General features: G+C 35.5%; 1 protein-coding gene across 1 annotated transcript; it reads left to right on the top strand.

The window, feature by feature from the left end:
- The first annotated feature begins 6,506 nt into the window (after window positions 1-6,506).
- On the top strand, window positions 6,507-9,145 carry LOC100260092 (coniferyl alcohol acyltransferase). Its single transcript, XM_019222106.2, has 2 exons — window positions 6,507-7,877; window positions 7,982-9,145. Exons 1-2 carry the CDS (start codon window positions 7,083-7,085, stop codon window positions 8,948-8,950), a joined length of 1,764 nt encoding a protein of 587 aa, XP_019077651.1. The 5' UTR covers window positions 6,507-7,082; the 3' UTR covers window positions 8,951-9,145.
- The last annotated feature ends 11,846 nt before the right edge of the window (window positions 9,146-20,991 follow it).

Below are 20,991 nucleotides of genomic sequence, written 5' to 3'. Positions count from 1 at the left end.
TGCCATAAAAATTACCAATAATAGGGGAAGACAAAAGTAGGAAGGAAACCATGGAAACAAAGCAAAAAAACAAATAAAGAAAACACCAAATGAAGCCCCTTTTCATGGGTCATCAATGAGCTAGATAACTGGTGGGAAAGACCAAAATGGACTTTAAATATAAATAGTTGGATGAATGAATAGATAAATGAAAACATGGTTGCAAGCATCTTATTGTAAAACTAGAACAAAGCTTTAATCAATCTCAACAAATCCAAATGAAAATGAAACATGAACACCCTATAGCTCGACCCAAACAGTCTAAAGATCAATAAAATGATCAAATGCATAACATGACACCCATACCTAAAATTAATAGCAAGCATATAGGCCTTTGATGGCCATGTCAAAGTATCCAACAAGCCTTAACAATTGCAAATGAAAGAAATGCATAAAGGAGCAGATATTTTACAATGAAGAACTTACCTCCCAGAGCATGCAAGCTAATGAATCCCCCCCCCCTTCTTTACTCTCTCCTTCGACCTCTTCTTGCTAAGGACATTGCCCAGCTCACCATCCTCTGCAGTTCCCTGTTCAAGCCATCTCTCTCTACCTTTTGCTCCAATCCATCAGCTCTCTTTTCTCTCTCTACTGCTCAGCTCCAAATCCACCACTCTAACTCACTCTCTAAAACCCAACAAAAATAGTAGGCTCACCTTCTCTCTTCCCTATTCCCATCTCTCACTCAAACCCCTGAATCTCATAAAACACATCTACCATACTCAACTCCTCTTTTTTTTTCTCTCTCTCTCATCTCCAACCCTCATTCATAGTTCTCCCTAAAATCCTTTTTCTTTCTCCTCAAGCTACTCTCCTCACCTACAGTCCTTCCTTCTCTCTCTATGAAACTTCCCAAAAACATTTCTCTCTTCCTAAGCCCTAATGGCCTGGAAAATCCCCTTTCCACATGTCACCCTCTTTATGGCTTACCTTTTCTCTCTCCCTAACCAACCCAAAAAGAGAAAAACCACCTTTTGTAGAATATCCGTCCAATTGTTGGTCTATCATTCCTCTCCATAGAGAATATCTTTACTCTCCGATCTAAAAGAGGGGTCTACACATAATCAATTCATATTCAAAAGAATTTCACAAACAAACATTTTACTTTGGTCCACTAATACTATGACTAAATATTGGGACTTGCACTAGGTGGTTAACCTTAAAATGTTCCTTTTACTAGTGGACATATCAATTTCCAATCAATGGTATACCAAAGGCTAATAACACCATTATTGGCCAGGATTGCACTGTATCACTCTCCCTACCAAGGGCAATGAAGGTCAACAACTTAGCCTCTATTAATTAGGGCCATTGATATCTAGAGTTTCCAAAATCATTTAATTAATTAAGAAAAGTAAAATTGCCTTTCGTAACAATCAAACAAATCATATGATATTCCCAAATCAAAACATAGATACGTTTTAAAGTCATGAGACCCTTTGGGTCCAAAGTGGATAATATCTATACGGTTGTGAACAGATTGTTACAAATGGTATCAAAGTTGATCCTTGACCCAGATGTGAGAGCTTTGTTTAACCCCTTGAGTTTTGTTTGTCTATTTGGCCCTATAATCCCATGGGACATAATAAGAACGTTATGTTTGTATGGGGGGTTAGTTATTGTGATGCCCCACATCAGACAAGGAAAAAAGTTCTTCGAACTATGTAAGTATGAACTCTTCTTAACTAAGTATATGTGTTTTAAAGCCATGAGGGTCCTTTGGGCTCAGAGCAGATAATATCTACACAATTTGGAGTGATTAGTTAAAATAGCATCAGAGTTGATTCCTAACCCCAGTCTGGGAGTTTGTTTGGCGAGGAGTGTTTGTCTATTTGGCTCTACAATCTCATAGGGCACTATAAGGACGTAGGGGGTGACTGATATCTCACATCAAATATGGGAGGAAGTTCCTAGTGTTATATAAGTATGGACTCTTTTTAACCATGTAAACACATTTTAAAGAGGTGAGGACCCCTTAGGTTCAAAGCAAATAATATCTACATAGTTGGAAGCAGGTCAATACAAGAAGTTGAGCATACTTACGGTTGTTTTTTCCCTTGTGTGGGTACTTGTCCTCTTGAAGGCCACCTATGATGATTTGGAACCAATAAACCAAGCATATGGCATTAAGGTGGCAGCAACCCCTTTAGTACATTATGTTGGCTTACCCACTTTTATGGTGGTGGATTGAGATCCATGTTGTGCATGTGTCGGGGCTCTCCTTTGAACATTTAAACTTTAATCATACATAGAGGTAGGTCACTATCAGTTCCTACAGCCTATTCATAGTGGAATATTAATCATTGAAAAAAAATATCAAATAGGGCCAATAGGAGGTGATACTAAGGGAAGGGTCACTCATTTTGATAAGTTGTGGAGGATAAGAAAAAATTGCAAAAATTACTCTATAGGCCATGAAGAAAATAATGGTCCAAAGTGTTAAAAAGCTTCATAAAAATATATATTGGTGATATGGAAGCTAATAAAACATTATTGAAACCCTTCATCTAAGTTTGCATTAAAACAATTTCATATTGTTCCGATCTTATGATACTTTTCTTGAAGCATTAGATAAATTATTATCATCTCATTTGAAACTTAGAGGTAAGTGAGGAGTCTTCCTCACACATCCATGGTGATTGAAGCATTAGATAAATTGATTTCTTGTTGGATTTATTGAACATGACTAAAGCCCTTTGCTTATGCTTGAATAAACCCAACAAAGTTAGAATAGGGTTATTTTGTTCATATTTTTCCTTTTTTTTTTTTTTTTTGGATGTGTTGTTTGAAATTTAAATAAAAATGTTTTTCTATTGTAAGGAATGTGGTGTTGGTGTATTTTAAATAAACACATCCAATGATCTTGGGTTTGGTTTTTATTTTAGAGATTGGAAATCAGGTTTTTTTTTTTTTTTTTTACAACAATCTTAGTTTTTGAAAAATAAAGGAAAACAAAAAGAAAAAAAAGAAAAAAAAACAACAATTTAAGGAAAATGTATTTTCAAATAATTATTTTTTTATAATGAAATAATTCAAAATTTGTATAATTTTTTATTTTCATATTTGATTTTTTTTTCATTTGTATGACATGTATTTTGCTTGACATTGATTTTTTTTTCCCCTATTTTTCATATTTTGATACATCAAGTGGACAATGCTAATACATTGATATAATGTGTTGGCAAAAGGCATCTTTGACAATTAGTTTTGTTTAAATTATAAGAATGACACAATTGTACTACATAAATTTACAACATAAATATACTAACATTACAATATATTACAATAACACCTAATACCAAAAATTTGGAATTGTTTGACAAGACTAATGGTTTATGTGATTGTCATATATATCATAGCATGCCTTTTGTCATAAACCAACCTTAAAAACCAAATAAAATATTAATTTCAATTCACAAAGTTTGAAGGATTTTTTTATAAAAATCATTAAACAATTTCAAAAGCTTAATAGGCATCGCTAAAGCTATTACTTTTAGCATAAAATATAGGTACAATGTTGTTATCCCAAGGGTTCTCCTAATCGGGTTTTGATGATAACAAACCCTGGTTAAGTGACTAACTGGTTTAAATGTTTAAGAATCTCAGGTATAAACTTGAAACTTCATCAAAGGACCAAATGGATAAAAGATTGAGATGCTTAGAAGACTTGTGATAATAGGAAACTAATGTAAGATGAATGCATGAGTGCACTTAGGATTTTCACACGTTTCATGCATCTTTGAAAACTCGGTTTATTCTTTAAAACGTCGATTTCATTAAAACCCGAGTTTTTAACTAATGTACCTTAGGCAAAATGTTTCAAAATTGGCTTAATAATTTACCTAAAGTCCTTGCCTAAGTGTTAGAAAAGAAAGGAATCAAAAAATAGGTTTTTGGGTCCAAAAAGGTTTAACCGGTTGAGGCTAGGCCCAACCGGCTCAACCGATTGAGGAACCGGTCGACTGGTTGTGGTCGTCCCATCGAGGAAGGTCAAAAACCTTTTCTCTCTCCCAGTAGCCTTCTTTTCCTAGTTGAGGTGTTTCTCTTACCGGTCGAGGTCTGGTTGAGGCAACGGTAACCTGTCATGCATTAAATGCTCCAACGGCTAGTGAACTAGTCGACCCCTAGCTCGACCGGACGAGGTTACCTTTTGCTGTTTTTGACTCCCGAGCTTAGAACCCTATAAATTGAGAGCTCCACTTCATTTATTGACAAGAGAACACTTGTATTCAATAGCCTACCTACCTGTTCTTGATCAAAAAGCTCTCATTTCCTTCATAGTGCATTAAATCACTACTTGCATATCCTTTAGTGCACTCTTGTGTGTCATCCTAGCTTTGTCTTGTATTTGAGCCATCCTTAAGCTAGGTTGAGTGATTATATCTTGTAACAATCTGAGTGTTAAAACCTTCAAGAGGGTTGAATCTTGAAGAGGTTGTATAAGAGCACATTGGAGCCAGAATCTAAGTGTAAGAAGATTGGAAGCTTGGTTGAAGCTTCAAGTTAGTGGAACCCTCACTCGGTTAGGAGGTTGAGGAGAGTGGACGTAGGCAAGGAAGTGCCGAACCACTATAAACCCGAGTTTGAATTCTCTAAACTCTCTCTTTACTTTGCTTATATTGTGTTTGAATTTTTTGTGATTGAAAAGATTTTAAAAACCCAATTCACCCCCCCCCCCCCTTCTTTTGGGTGTTTTTCTTAACTAAGCATAGCCTTTATTTTCTCAAATGCAAATTTACTACACTTACAATATAAATCATTAAACAATTTCAAAAGCATTGAGAGGACAACGCTAACTTACTGATATATTGTGTTAATACCAAATGCCAATATGATGTTAATAAACATCTCTAAAAATATTGGTACAATACAAATGCACTATACTTAAAATAAATATACTAACATTATGATATATTAAGATATAACTTAATTTAGAAAATTTCTAACTTTTTTATGAATTAATAGTCGTGGGTTATCTTGTTATACTCTCTAGCATGCCTTATGTACAACAAATACTTTTTATAGCAATAGATGACTATCATGCATTTCTTATAATAATAGAATTCATGTGTTAATGCACAGGATTAATGTGTTAATACAAAGGACTAGATGTATAAATAGACATTTCTAAGACTATTTTTTTCCTAAAAAAATTTAAGTATGACATAGATTCACTACACTTACAATACAAATATTATTTTCACATTATGATTCATTATAATAAGACCTAATTTAGATTTTTTTTTTTTTTGAACTTTTTTTTACTAAACTAGTAGTTGTGAATTATCACATGCTATATCTCTAGTATGTTTAATGTCATAAATCAACCTTGGAAGCTAAATGAAGTAACAATATAAATTCACAACAGTTTTAGGGTTTTTTTTTTTTTTTTTTTTATAGAAAACGGTTAGTAATTTCAAAGCATCAAGTTGTTAATGTTATCATCTACCATCCAATTAGACTTATCATCAGGGAAACAATTGAACTCATCGACCTAGGATCAAAGGAACAACTTATATAGCTCACGACTATGACTTCATTGTCTCATGATAAAAAAGTAAAGTTTTACCCATCTATCATGATTCTTCCTTGACTTTGTAGCCCTATAACCTATCTACCTATTATGATTCTAAATTGTTGTTTCAGTATTTTGGCCTATTTAGTACAATACCACCTACCTTGTTGTTGTTACACAGTCCTACATATTATCCATTTGAGCCTTATAGTAATTGTCCATTTATAGCCCTAAAATCTATTTATTTGAGCTATGTATAGTACTCCCTAACTTGTTAGTCTGGTCAAGTTGGATTGAGAAGATTGAACCCAACGTAATGCCTATAACATGAGTGGTGACTTAGATTCCATGGAGATTTTTTGAGATGTTTGAGTGCAATGAGTGTCAAATCTTTGTTCCTTGCAAAGGGTTTTGGATGGATTTTCATATAATTAAGAGGGTGGTTTGAGAGTCTTAATACAATTAACGGATTTAGGTGAGACTTGTTTTCAAAGAAAACTATTGTGGTTTAGCTGAGAACACTATGTTTGAAGTTATGGTCAGAGGACTAAACTATTGTGGTTTAGTCCATTATTGAGATTCACCTTTTCAGTTGACTCTAGTGGACCACTCGTTTACTTCTTTTCTTGTTGTTTCCTAGAAAGAATGCCCTATTCTTCCTTTTCTCCCTCCATCTCTGTTACATAGATTAACGAAACATTGCCTATAAATCCACTACTCATCTCCTCTACAAACAGCCATTCCCTATTCTCCCTCCATCTCTGTTTCCTACTCACACATATACACAAATACAATTCATATCTAGAAATCATGGGTGGTGGAGTAGACTTCACTGTGACTCTGACCAAGAAAGAAGTAGTCGAAGCAATGCTACCGATGCAGGAGCATTGCCTGCTTATTCTTTCCAAGAGTGGGAAGCCACATGTTTCACGTTGTGATAATGTTGACTCTAGTGGACCACTTGTTTACTTCTTTTCTTGTTGTTTCCTAGAAAGAATGCCCTATTCTTCCTTTTCTCCCTCCATCTCTGTTACATAGATTAACGAAACATTGCCTATAAATCCACTACTCATCTCCTCTACAAACAGTCATTCCCTATTCTTCATTTTCTCACTTCATCTCTGTTCCCTACTCAGACATATACACAAATACAATTCATATCTAGAAATCATGGGTGGTGGAGGAGACGTCACTGTGACTCTGACCAAGAAAGAAGTAGTGGAAGCAATGCTACCGATGCAGGAGCATTGCCTGCTTATTCTTTCCAAGAGTGGGAAGCCACATGTTTCACGTTGTGATAATGTTGACTCTAGTGGACCACTCGTTTACTTCTTTTCTTGTTGTTTCCTAGAAAGAATGCCCTATTCTTCCTTTTCTCCCTCCATCTCTGTTACATAGATTAACGAAACATTGCCTATAAATCCACTACTCATCTCCTCTACAAACAGCCATTCCCTATTCTTCCTTTTCTCCCTCCATCTCTGTTTCCTACTCACATATACACAAATACAATTCATATCTAGAAATCATGGGTGGTGGAGGAGACTTCACTGTGACTCTGACCAAGAAAGAAGTAGTGGAAGCAATGCTACCGATGCAGGAGCATTGCCTGCTTATTCTTTCCAAGAGTGGGAAGCCACATGTTTCACGTTGTGATAATGTTGACTCTAGTGGACCACTCGTTTACTTCTTTTCTTGTTGTTTCCTAGAAAGAATGCCCTATTCTTCCTTTTCTCCCTCCATCTCTGTTTCACAGATTAACGAAACATTGCCTATAAATCCACTACTCATCTCCTCTACAAACAGTCATTCACTATTCTTCCTTTTCTCCCTCCATCTCTGTTTCCTACTCACACATATACACAAATACAATTCATATCTAGAAATCACGGGTGGTGGAGGAGACTTCACTGTGACTCTGACCAAGAAAGAAGTAGTGGAAGCAATGCTACCGATGCAGGAGCATTGGCTGCCACTGTCCAACCTCGACTTGCTTTTGCCTCCAGTAGATGTGAGTGTGTTTTTCTGTTATAAGAATCCACATGATCAGAGTGTTAATGGACGTCATGGCTTCAGTTTTGGGTCCATGGTTGGGGCTCTGAAAATAGCCATGTCCCAAGCACTGGTGTCCTATTACGCATTTTCTGGGGAAGTTGTGAGTAACTCAGCGGGTGAGCCTGAGCTTCTATGCAACAACCGTGGGGTAGATTTCATGGAGGCTCATGCGGATGTACGACTGGAAAACCTCAACTTGTATAACCCTGATGTCAGCATTGAAGGCAAGCTTGTCCCTAAGAAGGAGAATGGCGTCCTCTCAGTACAGGTAGTTATCTCTCACTCTCTCTCTCTCTGCATGTGTTAATCCTAATTAATTGTAATTCTAATAGGCTAATTGTGACAAATTAACTAACATTGAGACAATGACAGGTGACGGAGCTCAAATGTAGTGGGGTTGTGGTGGCCTGTACATTTGATCATCGGATAGCAGATGCATATTCTGCCAATATGTTCCTAGTTTCGTGGGCTGAGATGGCTCAGTCCAAGCCACTATCTGTAACACCAGCCTTCCGGCGCTCTCTCCTCAACACTCGACGTCCAGGCTCCTACGATCCATCCTTTGACAACATGTACGTCCCCATCTCAGCCTTACCTCCTTCCAAAGCTCCACAGCCCAGTGCTGATCCTCTTATGAGCAGGCTTTACTATGTCACGGCCGAACAGCTCAGTCTACTCCAAATGCTAGCCACCAGCAAGAGTAGCTCCTGCAAGAGGACTAAACTAGAGTCTCTCAGTGCTTTCTTGTGGAAGATGGTTGCCAAAAGTGCAGACTTGGACGATGATAACAAAAAGATATGCAAGATGGGGATCGTGGTAGATGGAAGAAGGCGATTAAGCAGTGGGGATGAGGATAAAGCTGCTGCGATGGCCAATTACTTTGGTAATGTGCTGTCCGTTCCCTTTGGCGAGAAGATAATAGATGAGCTGAAAGAGAAACCATTGAGTTGGGTGGGAGATGCCGTTCATGAGTATCTGGAAGGGGCAGTGACGAGGGAGCATTTCTTGGGGCTCATAGACTGGGTGGAGGCTCACCGTCCAGAGCCAGCTGTAGCAAAGATATATTGCAGTGGAAGCAATGATGGACCGGCATTCGTGGTGTCATCAGGACAGAGATTCCCAGTATCAAAGGTGAATTTCGGGTGGGGAAGGCCGGCTCTGGGGTCATACCATTTTCCATGGGGTGGGGAAGCTGGGTATGTGATGCCGATGCCAAGCCCGGTGAGAGATGGTGACTGGGTGGTGTACGTACATCTCTTGAAAGGCCAAATAGAGTTGATTGAGACGGAGGCTGCTCACGTCTTCAGGCCCTTAACACCGGAGTATCTTAAATTAGCTTAATTCATTATGATTATTTAAGAAAGTTAAAGCTGGATTAAGAAAACAAAGGGCACAAAGTGCACATTTTCTTTGGACTGAAAATATACTATTATCATTTGGAAAAAAGAAGGCGCTGTATTTGCTAAGTTGTGGCTTCTTTAGAAACATATGTAACATTACTTTTTGGTTATACAACCTCAGCATACTTTTCGGCTATCCTTTCATGAGTTTTCTCTCTCAAAGCTACCATGTTTATACATGAACCCACTTGACAGAGACTGGTGATAAACCCCCTGAACTGGAGAACAGGCAGGCCATATGTGAATTGGAGGAGAACTGGTGGTCAAAATAACAGAGGACTTTGGCCTTTGGCATAAGCGTAGGGTGTTCATACTCCTTTAAGCTGGCAGGGTTTAGAAAATACTACGACTCATTTTGGGCCACCTTTTTAAAATAAAAATTGCTAACAGTAAGGAAATAACGACTTTTTAGAAAGTAAGTGGTGGTTAGAATGGTGTGAAACTCCTTCTCCAATCATACAATGATACAACGGACGTATTATTATGTAGTTAAGTTAATAGCCCCAATTTAGTGTTCCTTCTCAAAAAAACAAAGGCAAGTTAAAAAATTTTGAACTTCTTAATTAAAAATTTCTAACCACACACCCATGGTCCAGCATCCTTCCCATTTGTAATCTTCCATGGCATCTTCATAGCGTCTCAATGCCTCAATTCATTGATTGAATCAATTATAAATCATCCTCTATTTAATGATCCACTCAATCCTCATTCTTTAATAATAATCATTTATAGAATATCAATAATTTAATCTTTCAAAATTAATTTTAATTATTAATTTTTCATATTTAATATTAATTTGTATCATATTGCTTTGTATCAGTGTCTTTTTTGCTTTTTAAATATAAATTTTAAAATATCATTTTTTTATTAATAATTACTACTGCATTGGAAAACCAAGCCAAGGAATTAAGTAAAGATTATTCACTTTTAGAAGGTAATTGGGGCTTGTGAAAATTTGATATTCTTGTTTTAAATACATGAAATTTTTGTGAATTATTTTTTACCATAAAATTTTTTAATTATATATATATATTGTAAAATAAAACAATGAGAAAAAAAGAAGAGAGATAATAAACAGAAATCCTCAAAGAAAAGTATAGTAGAAAAAAAATGAATGAATTTTCATTAGAGGTCTCCCCTTTTATATAGAGTCACAAAGAAATATATATTATTACGAATGATCATCCACAAGGTACCATAATGCTATAAAATCTCATATTTTATAGCACTCCCCCTTGAATGATTATAAAAAAAGGGTTCATTAAAACCTTAGTAGGAAAAACCCTATTGAAGAAAAAAGAGTAAAATATTCTTTTGGACTACTACAATTGTCTCATTAAAAATCTTGCCAATAAAACTCAATGGAACAAAACTTGGACAAATGGAAAAAGAGTACTGTGTAGTGATAATTTTATTAGTTAGCTCTCTTTCATGTTCATATGATTATAATTTTTTTAGTAGTTTATCATGGAGATTTTTTAGTCAACATATTCTAATGAGCTTCTTGAGTATTGCAATTGACAATACCTTTGTGAATAGATATGCTAAATTGTCACTTGATCTTACTCATTGAACAACAATTTCATCACTTTTCTAGAGTTGATAAATGTAAAAGAACTTGGGTGATATATGCTTAATTTTATCACACTTAATGCGTCCTTCTTTAATTTGTGCAATGCATGCAACATTATCTTCTTATAAATTGGTAGCATTACCTCTAATGGAGGGCAGTCCACATGTTTCCATTATTTGTTTGATTGATCTTCATGATATTGTCATACCATCATAAGTAAATATATACCTCATTTGAGATCGAGCTTTGTGGGAGTTTCAAAGATAGTTAGCATCTACATATTTAAACAATTGAGATTTTGATCCTTCCAAATAAAATAGATTTATGCCATTATAATACATGTTTAACTCTATTCCAATGTCTCTAAGTTAGTGTAGAGCGATATCTTGCAAGCAAGTTAACAAGGAATGCAATATCTAGTCGTGTATAATTTGCAAGATACATCAGTGCACCAATAACACTATAATATGGTACTCCGGACCAAGTAGTTTTTTATTATCTTCTTTAAGAGGGAAATGATTTTTTTTTCACTTTAAGTGAACAAATTATCATTAGAAAACTTAATGGATGTAATTTACCTATATGAAAGTGATTCAAGACTTTCATTGTATATGTTGACTAATAAACTAATATTTCGTTTGAAAAGTTCTTGATCTGCAGGTCAAGGAAAAAATTTTATTTTCCATGATTTTTCATTTCAAATTTACTTTTCAAATAGTCAACTATTCTTGTAAGCTCTTCAAGAGTTTCAACAAAATTCAAATATTTCACATATACTATAACAATTGCAAATATTCCGCATAATGAATAAGCATAAGCAAATAAGGTAATGCACATATACTTATCATTTCAAATATTCTCTAAGGACATATGCCTTTGGATTGCTTAATTGATACAAGGATCTTTGTAGCTTAATTGAGTATATGTTACAATGTTTTGAATTAGTTGCTTCAAGCATTTGAAATCCTTCAGGGACATGCATTAACGTCATATATATGTCATTATCTAAAAATCCGTATAAACATGCACTAAGGACATCCATGAGATGCATATCTAGTCCTTCTGAGGTTGTTAAACAAATTAGATATCTAAAAGTGGTTGTGAACATCATAGGAGAATATGTTTCCTTGCAATCAATACCGGTCTCTATAAGAAACCTTGAGTTATGAGTCACATACGCTTTATATCTCGTGATTTCATTTCTCTCATTGCATTTTCTTATAAATACTCATTTATATCCAACAATCTTAACAAATTTAGGCATCTGGACTACATGCCCAAATACTTCTCATTTTTCTAATGAGTCTAATTTTTTTGAGATATATTCTTTCCATTTTGGCTAATGTTTTCTATGTTGGCATTCTTCCACACTCTATGATTCATGGTCATTATCATTTCTTATTATGTCAATAACAAGAGTATTTCAATCCCATTTTTTTCCATATGTAAGTAAATAATTGAGATCTCATCATTATCAGGTACTTGTACCTCTTTAAGAGCTAACTGTATAAAATATGCCTCTTCTGGCGCTACTTGAGATTGATCAGTCATTTCAATAACTCATTTTATATGCAACTTCTTCAAGAGTGTCACATTTCATATATCTTTCATTGTGTTTTCCTCTTCTAGGGAATGTGTTTGCCTCTTTAGGGTCTACCACACTTCAAGCATGCCTTAGACTCATTATTTAATTGTCCTTCAAGAAGATCAATTCATACTAGAATATTCTTGATTAATGAAAACGATTGATTACTACCAAAAAGTGCTATTTTGTAGACCTAATAATAATGGTTTTAAGCACCTTTGAGTAGTAATCATATTCATTTAACCCAATTAATTCATTAAGGTCCTTAGTAATTGGTTTTAACCATTTTGTGGCAAGTTTACATGTTTTTATCAACTTATGAACCAATTCAAGCATGCCAATTGATGGAAGAGCTATTTGGGCGAGTTAAGCAAGGATTTTGGATGATTACAGGCTTGAATTTCAAGTGGAAACACGAGCACAAGCAATGGAGAAGAGGAAAACAGAGTGAAGAAAACAGCTGCAGTCTTCTTTCGCAATTTTGAAGCACTTTCTGAAGTCCATTTTTTGCATACTATATACCATTTGAAAGCTTAGGAAGTCAAGAATCCAACGCTTCAAACCGTGTATGATTTGGAGCTGAAATGAGGAAGATATGACCTTTGGAAGACAACTGCATCATGTCAAATGACCAATTTCGCAAGGAGATTTTCTTCATGGTGCGAAATTTGGCCACTTCGCACCATGAAGAACCCCCTTGCGAAAATTTTGCAAGGTGGATTTAGGCACATTGCAAAATTCCTTTGAATCCTCTGTTTCTCCACGCACGCACCAGACTTCCCAAATATTTTTAGCTTGATATTTTCTCGTGTAAATTCCTTTTGTAACCTTGTATTCAGCCGACATAAAGCTTTATCTTGTAATTTTGCTATATATAGAGGTGCACAACACCTCCAAAAGATATGGGATGATTGGGGGATCGATCCTCTATACATTAACTTAGGAATATATATAAAGCTTTGTTTTTCTCTCTTCTCCTGTTCTTCCCCATTTCTATTTTCTTAGTAGCCAAACAGCCTCTGAGGGCTTTTCCTCAGAGGATGATTGGCTAAAACTTTTAGTTTCTCAAAGTATGGATGTTATGTGATGGCTTGGATGCAATCCCATGGAAATTTCTCGCAGCTGGAAGGTAAGGTAGTCGTTTTTCATTAATGGTTCATTAATGCAAAGTTTGGTTTTTATTTCCTTTGGACAACTTCCAACGGCCAATACTTGATAAGCTTTTGGATTTCTATCCATTAGTTATCTCCTACGAGCTATTGGAAGGTGAGGTTTTCAATTCCAAGTTTTGCATTAATCCGTTAGAACCAATTTCAATGGCCATTGAAAGGTGAGTTTATCACCTAGAATGACTTTGAGTTGCCAATATTTGGTAAGCTTTTGGCTTTAGACCATTAGTTATCTCTTACGAGCCATTCAAAGGAAGTCTAAGGTGAATAACCATTGATGAAATTCACTACCATCTGTTTTGCCATTTTAAAGGATTAAAACTTGATTTGCTAAATCCATACCGGTTCGGGAAGCAAGCATCACCATAGTTGCAACCCCAACGCGAGGAGCCTATCCTGAGATTTCCAATTTGCATAAGAGCCAGAGCATAGCTATCCTATCTTTGAGAAACTTGTTTTTACACCCTTTTTGTAGACCTAATAATAATGGTTTTAAGCACCTTTGAGTAGTAATCACACCCCCCAACCGACTCATTGCTAGTCCCTTAGCAATGGAGGAGATAAAAACTAAGTAAACTATAATAATATACATAAAAGGGATCATGCAAATCACTCCAAAAAATGATATGAGTGGCATGATGGACATCCATGGATCAATAAAGATGTGAAACTCAACCTATAATAAGAGTTGTCAAAGCATTCACTTGATCATAGAGTACAAAGAATGGATATTATGCAAGTTTTAAGCATAAAAAGAATTTCCACTCTCAAAAGATCCAAATCAAATTCTTCCACTAAAAGCTAAGTGTTAATGTGATTAGCTTTCGAGTATAGTATGGATAACTATCATCTCCCCCCAACCTAAGTCTTTCTTTAAGCTTTAGCAAAATTAACCATCTCTTGATAGGCTAGGAACGCACCTCTTATTCACAATTCTTTTCACTTACTAAACTTAACCAATTCACCCATGTAACAAGCAGAGGATCGGTGACTCCCAACCAATAAAGGCTTAGGGCACCAGGCTTTAAAGGCTTTCGCCACCCCTTCGGACCATGCTCAGGTTTCAAGGCAAGTAAAGAAGTTTATTTTATATTTTCTTTTTCTTTTTCTTTTTCGTTTTCTTTTTTCTATTTTTTCAAAGACTCATTGGTCTTTATGAGGTGTCCCAACACTATTAAAGAGAGGTTAAAGGTGTCAAATTATGATTTCTCAAGCTTAGAGGGTGAGATAGTTTCACATCTTATAACCGGAATCTAATGTATGTGTGTGCGAATAGCTTAAGGTGGAAGAGATAAGTTTGCATGCAATGGGAGTTTCAACTATTCATCAACTTTTAGAAGAGCATAATACAAACTCTAAGACTCATGTAATCAAGTTGAAACTCGACTTCTCTCATTTAATTTTGAGAGTTAATCCTTAATATCCATGGAGTTTAAAGCAAAAATTTTAAAATTTAAACAAAAAGTAGCTAATTTAACTAAGTATGATAAAAATTTAAACTAATACTTACTTCCTCATCTCTGGCACCTTCCCCGGCAACGACGCCATTGTGATTACTACCAAAAAGTGCTATTTTTTAGACCTAATAATAATGGTTTTAAGCACCTTTGAGTAGTAATCATATTCATTTAACCCAATTAATTCATTAAGGTCCTTAGTAATTGGTTTTAACCATTTTGTGGCAAGTTTACATGTTTTTATCAACTTATGAACCAATTCAAGCATGCTAATTGATGGAGGAGCTATTTGGGCGAGTTAAGCAAGGATTTTGGATGATTACAGGCTTGAATTTCAAGTGGAAACACGAGCACAAGCAATGGAGAAGAGGAAAACAGAGTGAAGAAAACAACTGCAGTCTTCTTTCGCACTTTTGAAGCACTTCCTGAAGTCCATTTCATACTATATACCATTTGAAAGCTTAGGAAGTCAAGAATCCAACGCTTCAAACCGTGTATGATTTGGAGCTGAAATGAGGAAGATATGGCCTTCGGAAGACACCTGCATCATGTCAAATGACCAATTTCGCAAGGTGAATTTCTCCTTGCGAAAATTTCGCAAGGAGATTTTCTTCATGGTGCGAAATTTGGCCACTTCGCACCATGAAGAACCCCCTTGCGAAAATTTCGCAAGGTGGATTTAGGCACATTGTGAAATTCCTTTGAATCCTCTGTTTCTCCACGCACGCACCACCGACTTCCCAAATATTTTTAGCTTGATATTTTCTCGTGTAAATTCCTTTTGTAACCTTGTATTCAACCGACATAAAGCTTTATCTTGTAATTTTGCTATATATAGAGGTGCACAACACCTCCAAAAGATATGGGATGATTGGGGGATCGATCCTCTATACATTAACTTAGGAATATATATAAAGCTCTGTTTTTCTCTCTTCTCCTGTTCTTTCCCATTTCTATTTTCTTAGTAGCCAAACAGCCTCTGAGGGCTTTTCCTCAGAGGATGATTGGCTAAAACTTTTAGTTTCTCAAAGTATGGATGTTATGTGATGGCTTGGATGCAATCCCATGGAAATTTCTCGCAACTGGAAGGTAAGGTAGTCGTTTTTCATTAACGGTTCATTAATGCAAAGTTTGGTTTTTATTTCCTTTGGACAACTTCCAACGGCCAATACTTGATAAGCTTTTGGATTTCTATCCATTAGTTATCTCCTACGAGCTATTAGAAGGTGAGGTTTTCAATTCCAAGTTTTGCATTAATCCGTTAGAACCAATTTCAATGGCCATTGAAAGGTGAGTTTATCACCTGGAATGACTTTGAGTTTCGGTAAGCTTTTGGCTTTAGACCATTAGTTATCTCTTACGAGCCATTGAAAGGAAGTCTAAGGTGAATAACCATTGATGAAATTCTCTACCATCTGTTTTGCCATTTTAAAGGATTAAAACTTGATTTGTTAAATCCATACCGGTTCGGGAAGCAAGCATCACCATAGTTGCAACCCCAACGCGAGGAGCCTATCCTGAGATTTCCAATTTGCATAAGAGCCAGAGCATAGCTATCCTATCTTTGAGAAACTTGTTTTTACACCCTTTCATTTTAGTCTTTAATGTTAGCTAATTTAAATCTTTCTAAAACATTTACATCTTCTTTTAAAGCTAGCATCCATAAGAAAATCACCTATTTTCCTAATTTGAATATCACTAGTGTTTGCGAAAACCCTTCCCAGTGAACGATCCTAGAACCACTATGCTATAGTAGCTTGGCTACTTTAGTAATAGTATTTAAGGTATAAATTTTGTTGATACGCCTTTAAAGCTAAGCTACCATGAGTCGCATCAACGATTCATCACTTTCTTTGAATCAATGAAAGCATTTGGTAGTTGATTTACAAGTCCTTGCAAAAGAATAATCTTTTGAACTTTCAGTCCACATTGATTAGTACAAGGATCAAGATGAGTCAAAGTCAATGCATTCCAAATAATTTCACATCATTCTTCTGGAATTGGCTCTTCTCCCCCTAACGGTGGGAAAATTATCTCATTAAAATGATAATTTGCACAACATGCCATTATACCTTTCAAGTGTATAGGTAGACTAGTCACTAGATAAAAACTTCTAGTTTTATAATGTACGTCCATACGACTTTACAAAAATTAATACATTATCTTTTATTCCGGGGGACTAAGTTGGTCTTACAAGATTCTCCTAGATCTAGCATAGTATAAAGTGACATTCACATAGAATTAAATACTACTAGTGACATAGTATAAGCTCTTTTGGAGACTTTAATTAGGTTTTTATCACTTGATATAGTATTAACATTGTTTGTCATCAATGACTCTAAACACCTAAGCTAAGGAAAGTGGCTTTGAAAGCCTAAGCTAAAGGAAGGTGACTCTGAAAGCCTAAGCTAAAGGAAGGTGGCTCTGAACACCTAAACTGAGCAAGAGGTGGCTCTAAACACCTAAACTGAGCAAGGTGGCTCTGAATGCCTAAACTAAGTAAGGTGGCTCTAAATGCCTAAACTAAGAAAGGTGGCTTTGAATGCCTAATTGAAAAAGATGGCTTTGAATGCCTAAACTGAACAAGATGGCTCTGAACATCTAAACTAAAGAAGGTGGCTTTGAACGCCTGAACTACATAAGCTAGCTCTGAATGCCTAACTGATGAAGGTGGCTCTAAACACCTAAACTAAACAAGGTGGCTCTAAATGCCTAAACTAAGAAAGGTGGATCTGAATGCCTAAAATTGTGGCTCTAAACGCCTAAATTGAAAAAGATGGCTCTGAATGCCTAAAACTGAAATTGGATGGCTTTGAATGCTTGAATTGAAAGAGGTGGCTCTAAACACCTAAACCTACGACTTCAAATGCCTAAAAATGAAAGATAGTGGCTTTGAACACCTAAAATAGTGGCTCTGAATGCTTAAAACTACGACTTTAAATGGCTAAACTAAAAAAAGATAACTGTGAACTCCTAAAACTAAAAATTAAAAATAAATAAAAATAAAAATAAGTGGTTTTGAATGCCTAAACTAAAAGAAAGTGGTATTGAAGGCATAAAACTACAGCTCTAAATGGCTTAACTGAAAAAGATGGCTCTGAATGCCTAAAACTGAAAAATGGTGGCTCTAAACTCTTGAACTGAAAAAGATGGCTCTGAACGCCTAAAACTAAAAAAGGGTGGCTCTAAATACCTGAACTGAAATAAGTGGCTCTAAACGCTAATGGCTATAAAAGAAAGCTCTACATGCCTAAAACTAGGACTCTGAACACCTAAACTAATAAAGGTGACTATGAAAGCCTAATTAAGGAATGTGGCTATGAATGTTTAAATTGAGCAAGGTAGCTTTGAACGCCTAAAATGAGTAAGGTGGCTCTGAACACCTAAACTAAAAGAGGTGTCTCTGAATGCCTAAAGTTGTGGCTCTGAATGCCTAAACTGAAAAAAATTGGCTTTGAATGCCTAAAACTAAAATAGGGTTTCTCTGAATTCCTAAACTTGTGGATTTGAATGTCTAAATTGAAAAAGGTGGCTTTGAACACCTAAAATTGTGGCTTTGAATGTCTAAACTACAACTTTGAATGCCTACACTAAAAGAGGTAGCTCTAAATGCCTAAAGGACTCAAGAGAATGAGCAACTAAGATAATGAACTCAATGAAAAGGGGATAAGCCCTAGTAAAAGAGCTCTAGAAGGGGGGATGTCCCAAAGGATAACTTATAAGGATCAAGAACCTAGAGAAGGGTATGCCTCAGTGTAATGACTCACAAGTATTAGCAAATGGGTCGAGCAGCTATGAAGTCAACAGAAGATTTGATGAACTTGAAGAGGGATATGCCTTAGTGTAAGATAATGACCAACATAAGACATAGAATGTCACCATACAAGGCACTCTAGGATATGCTCAATGACAATGCAATAAAGACATATATATAACCTTAACAACCAAATACTTAAACAATATCATGCATAATCAAAACTATGTTGACAAGCAAAACTAAATTAATGCACCAAACAAATGTTGACTAAGACTCTAAGTCTAAAATGTAAGTAAGTCAAGACACAATATGTCAACTATTAATGTCAAAATATCATCACAAATACATCAACAATCTACTAGGCCCTTCCATCATGGATGATGTTGAACCTAATGTCCAAAGGCATGTGAAAACTTCACCAGAAAGCTCAAGACTAATCTTTATCCTTCTCTAATCAAAAGAATGGGATAAGGTCATGTAGGATGAAAAAATAGGTAGGTTTAATATCGATCAGGCTCTGACAAGACGGATGCAAGTATAATGGTGTCAAATGTAGGATGTCTAGATGTTCAACAAAGGAAAGTGGGTATCCAAGTTGAGCCAAGTATGTTGAGAAGACTAAACCTAGGGTGTCAATAACTCTATGATCCATTGAAAATAACAATCATGAATAGAAGGTTCAGTCTCAATGTCAATGGTTATACCCTAATATGAATGCATCCTCTCGGAATGGGTAAGCCCTTAATGCAAAATAATCTCTAAAAAGTATGTGTCTAGCATAAACTGTCATCTCACAAAATCTATCACCAATGAGTGGGTTATGCCCCAGTGTAAGCATCTCAAAATCAAACATGGATAAGAGGAATACAACCAATCATACATCATATGATCAAAATGAATCTCCACTCCTCAAAGTCATCATGGTAATGTGAAGAGAATATTTAACTTCCTCTAAAGAAAAGCATGTCCCAATGTGAAAATATCAAGCAAAGTGGTATGCATCAAATAAATGCACTATGACATGGTCATGTCCCAATGTAAGTCGGTATCTCCAAGGTCATTAGCCAATGAAATGGTTATGACCCAATGTAAAGCAATCTATGAAATGACTAAAATCCACAATAAGCTCTCAAGAATATTTGTGTCCTAATCCAATCATTTAAAAACTTCATCAATACCAATGAGAGGGCCATGCTCCCAAAAAAAAAAAAAAAAAATCTATCATCATTTGAGATAGGTATGCCCCTATGTATGAACATCAAATGAAATATCTTATCCATGCCTCACACTCCAATGTAAAAAGAATCTAATCACCTCCAATGAACAACTATGCCTCAAAAACCATCATTGATTGAGAGAGGTATGCCCCTGTATAATCATCAAGAACCAATCAACATCAATGAGGAGGTATGTCCCGACATAGTGATATCAAATGAAATTACCTAGTCATCCCACACACTAATATGAAGGGGGTGTCTAATCTCCTCTAAAGAATGAGCATGTCTCGGTGTAAACTGTCATCTCAAGAATCCATAACTAGTTGAAAAGGGTATGCCCAAGTTTGCATATCCAACAAACTCTTTGAGATGGCTATGCCCTAGTGTGGGGTTTGTAAACCCTTCTTTTTGTCCTACTAGCACATGTCCTATTACTTGTTTGTTTGATACTTTACAATAATTCCTTGGTGACCCATTAAGCACCACCTTAGGCCCACTTTGGCACCTTAGGCTCATTTAGATGCACTCGGCCCATTAGGTACACTCCTAGTTCACCTTGACACTTTCCACTTAGGCACTTTTTCACCTAGGTCACTTAGATGTTTTGTTTAGGCTTAATTCCCTTAGATTGATTTCTTGATTGCTTGATTTTTTGGGATTAGGTGAGTATTTGGCTTGATTTTGATTTTTTGATTACTTGAGATGAATTTTTTATATTTAATTGTGTCAGTTTGATGTTTTGTTTTTTTTTTTCATTTTCTTTATTGTGTTTTAGTTTAATATTTATATTCTTGATTATATGCATTTAATATTCATTTATTTTCTTGTTTTATTTATTTATTCATCTACTTTTTTATTTTTAGAAAATTATATGAGATTGGTGACTTTATTTTTAATTTACAATGAAATATTTTCTTTTTTAAAAATTTTCATGATTTCCATTTATTTTATTTTATTTTATTATGTTACAAGTTTCTACCTCGTATTTCTTAGATTTTTTTATATGAGATTTTTTCAACAAGTGGGCTCAAGGAACTTTAGTGGGCTCAGACGCCTTTCTTAAAAATGATAAAAGGTAGAGGTATGGGCAGGCTTTAGGCAGAGGAAGTGGGATTTTTTTCTGGACCATTAGATTCCCCTGTTCTTTGTAGGGATGTTGTGATTACACCAGGAGAGAGTCTAGATTTTATTTTTTTTAGAATTAAAGGGTTTTTGTGGGAATTT

The sequence above is a fragment of the Vitis vinifera genome, chromosome 9 (genome assembly GCF_030704535.1).
Source record: "Vitis vinifera cultivar Pinot Noir 40024 chromosome 9, ASM3070453v1".
Classification (NCBI taxonomy): domain Eukaryota; kingdom Viridiplantae; phylum Streptophyta; class Magnoliopsida; order Vitales; family Vitaceae; genus Vitis; species Vitis vinifera.
The sequence above is the reverse complement of the archived record's forward strand: the minus strand, read 5'-3'. Positions and strand labels throughout refer to the sequence as shown.

Excerpts from the sequence above, each read along its gene's own strand:
- LOC100260092 (XM_019222106.2), top strand. The coding sequence starts at position 7,083 with ATGGGTGGTGGAGGAGACTTCACTGTGACTCTGACCAAGAAAGAAGTA. Across the intron at positions 7,878-7,981 it reads ATGGCGTCCTCTCAGTACAG|GTGACGGAGCTCAAATGTAG; the intron begins GTAGTTATCTCT and ends AGACAATGACAG.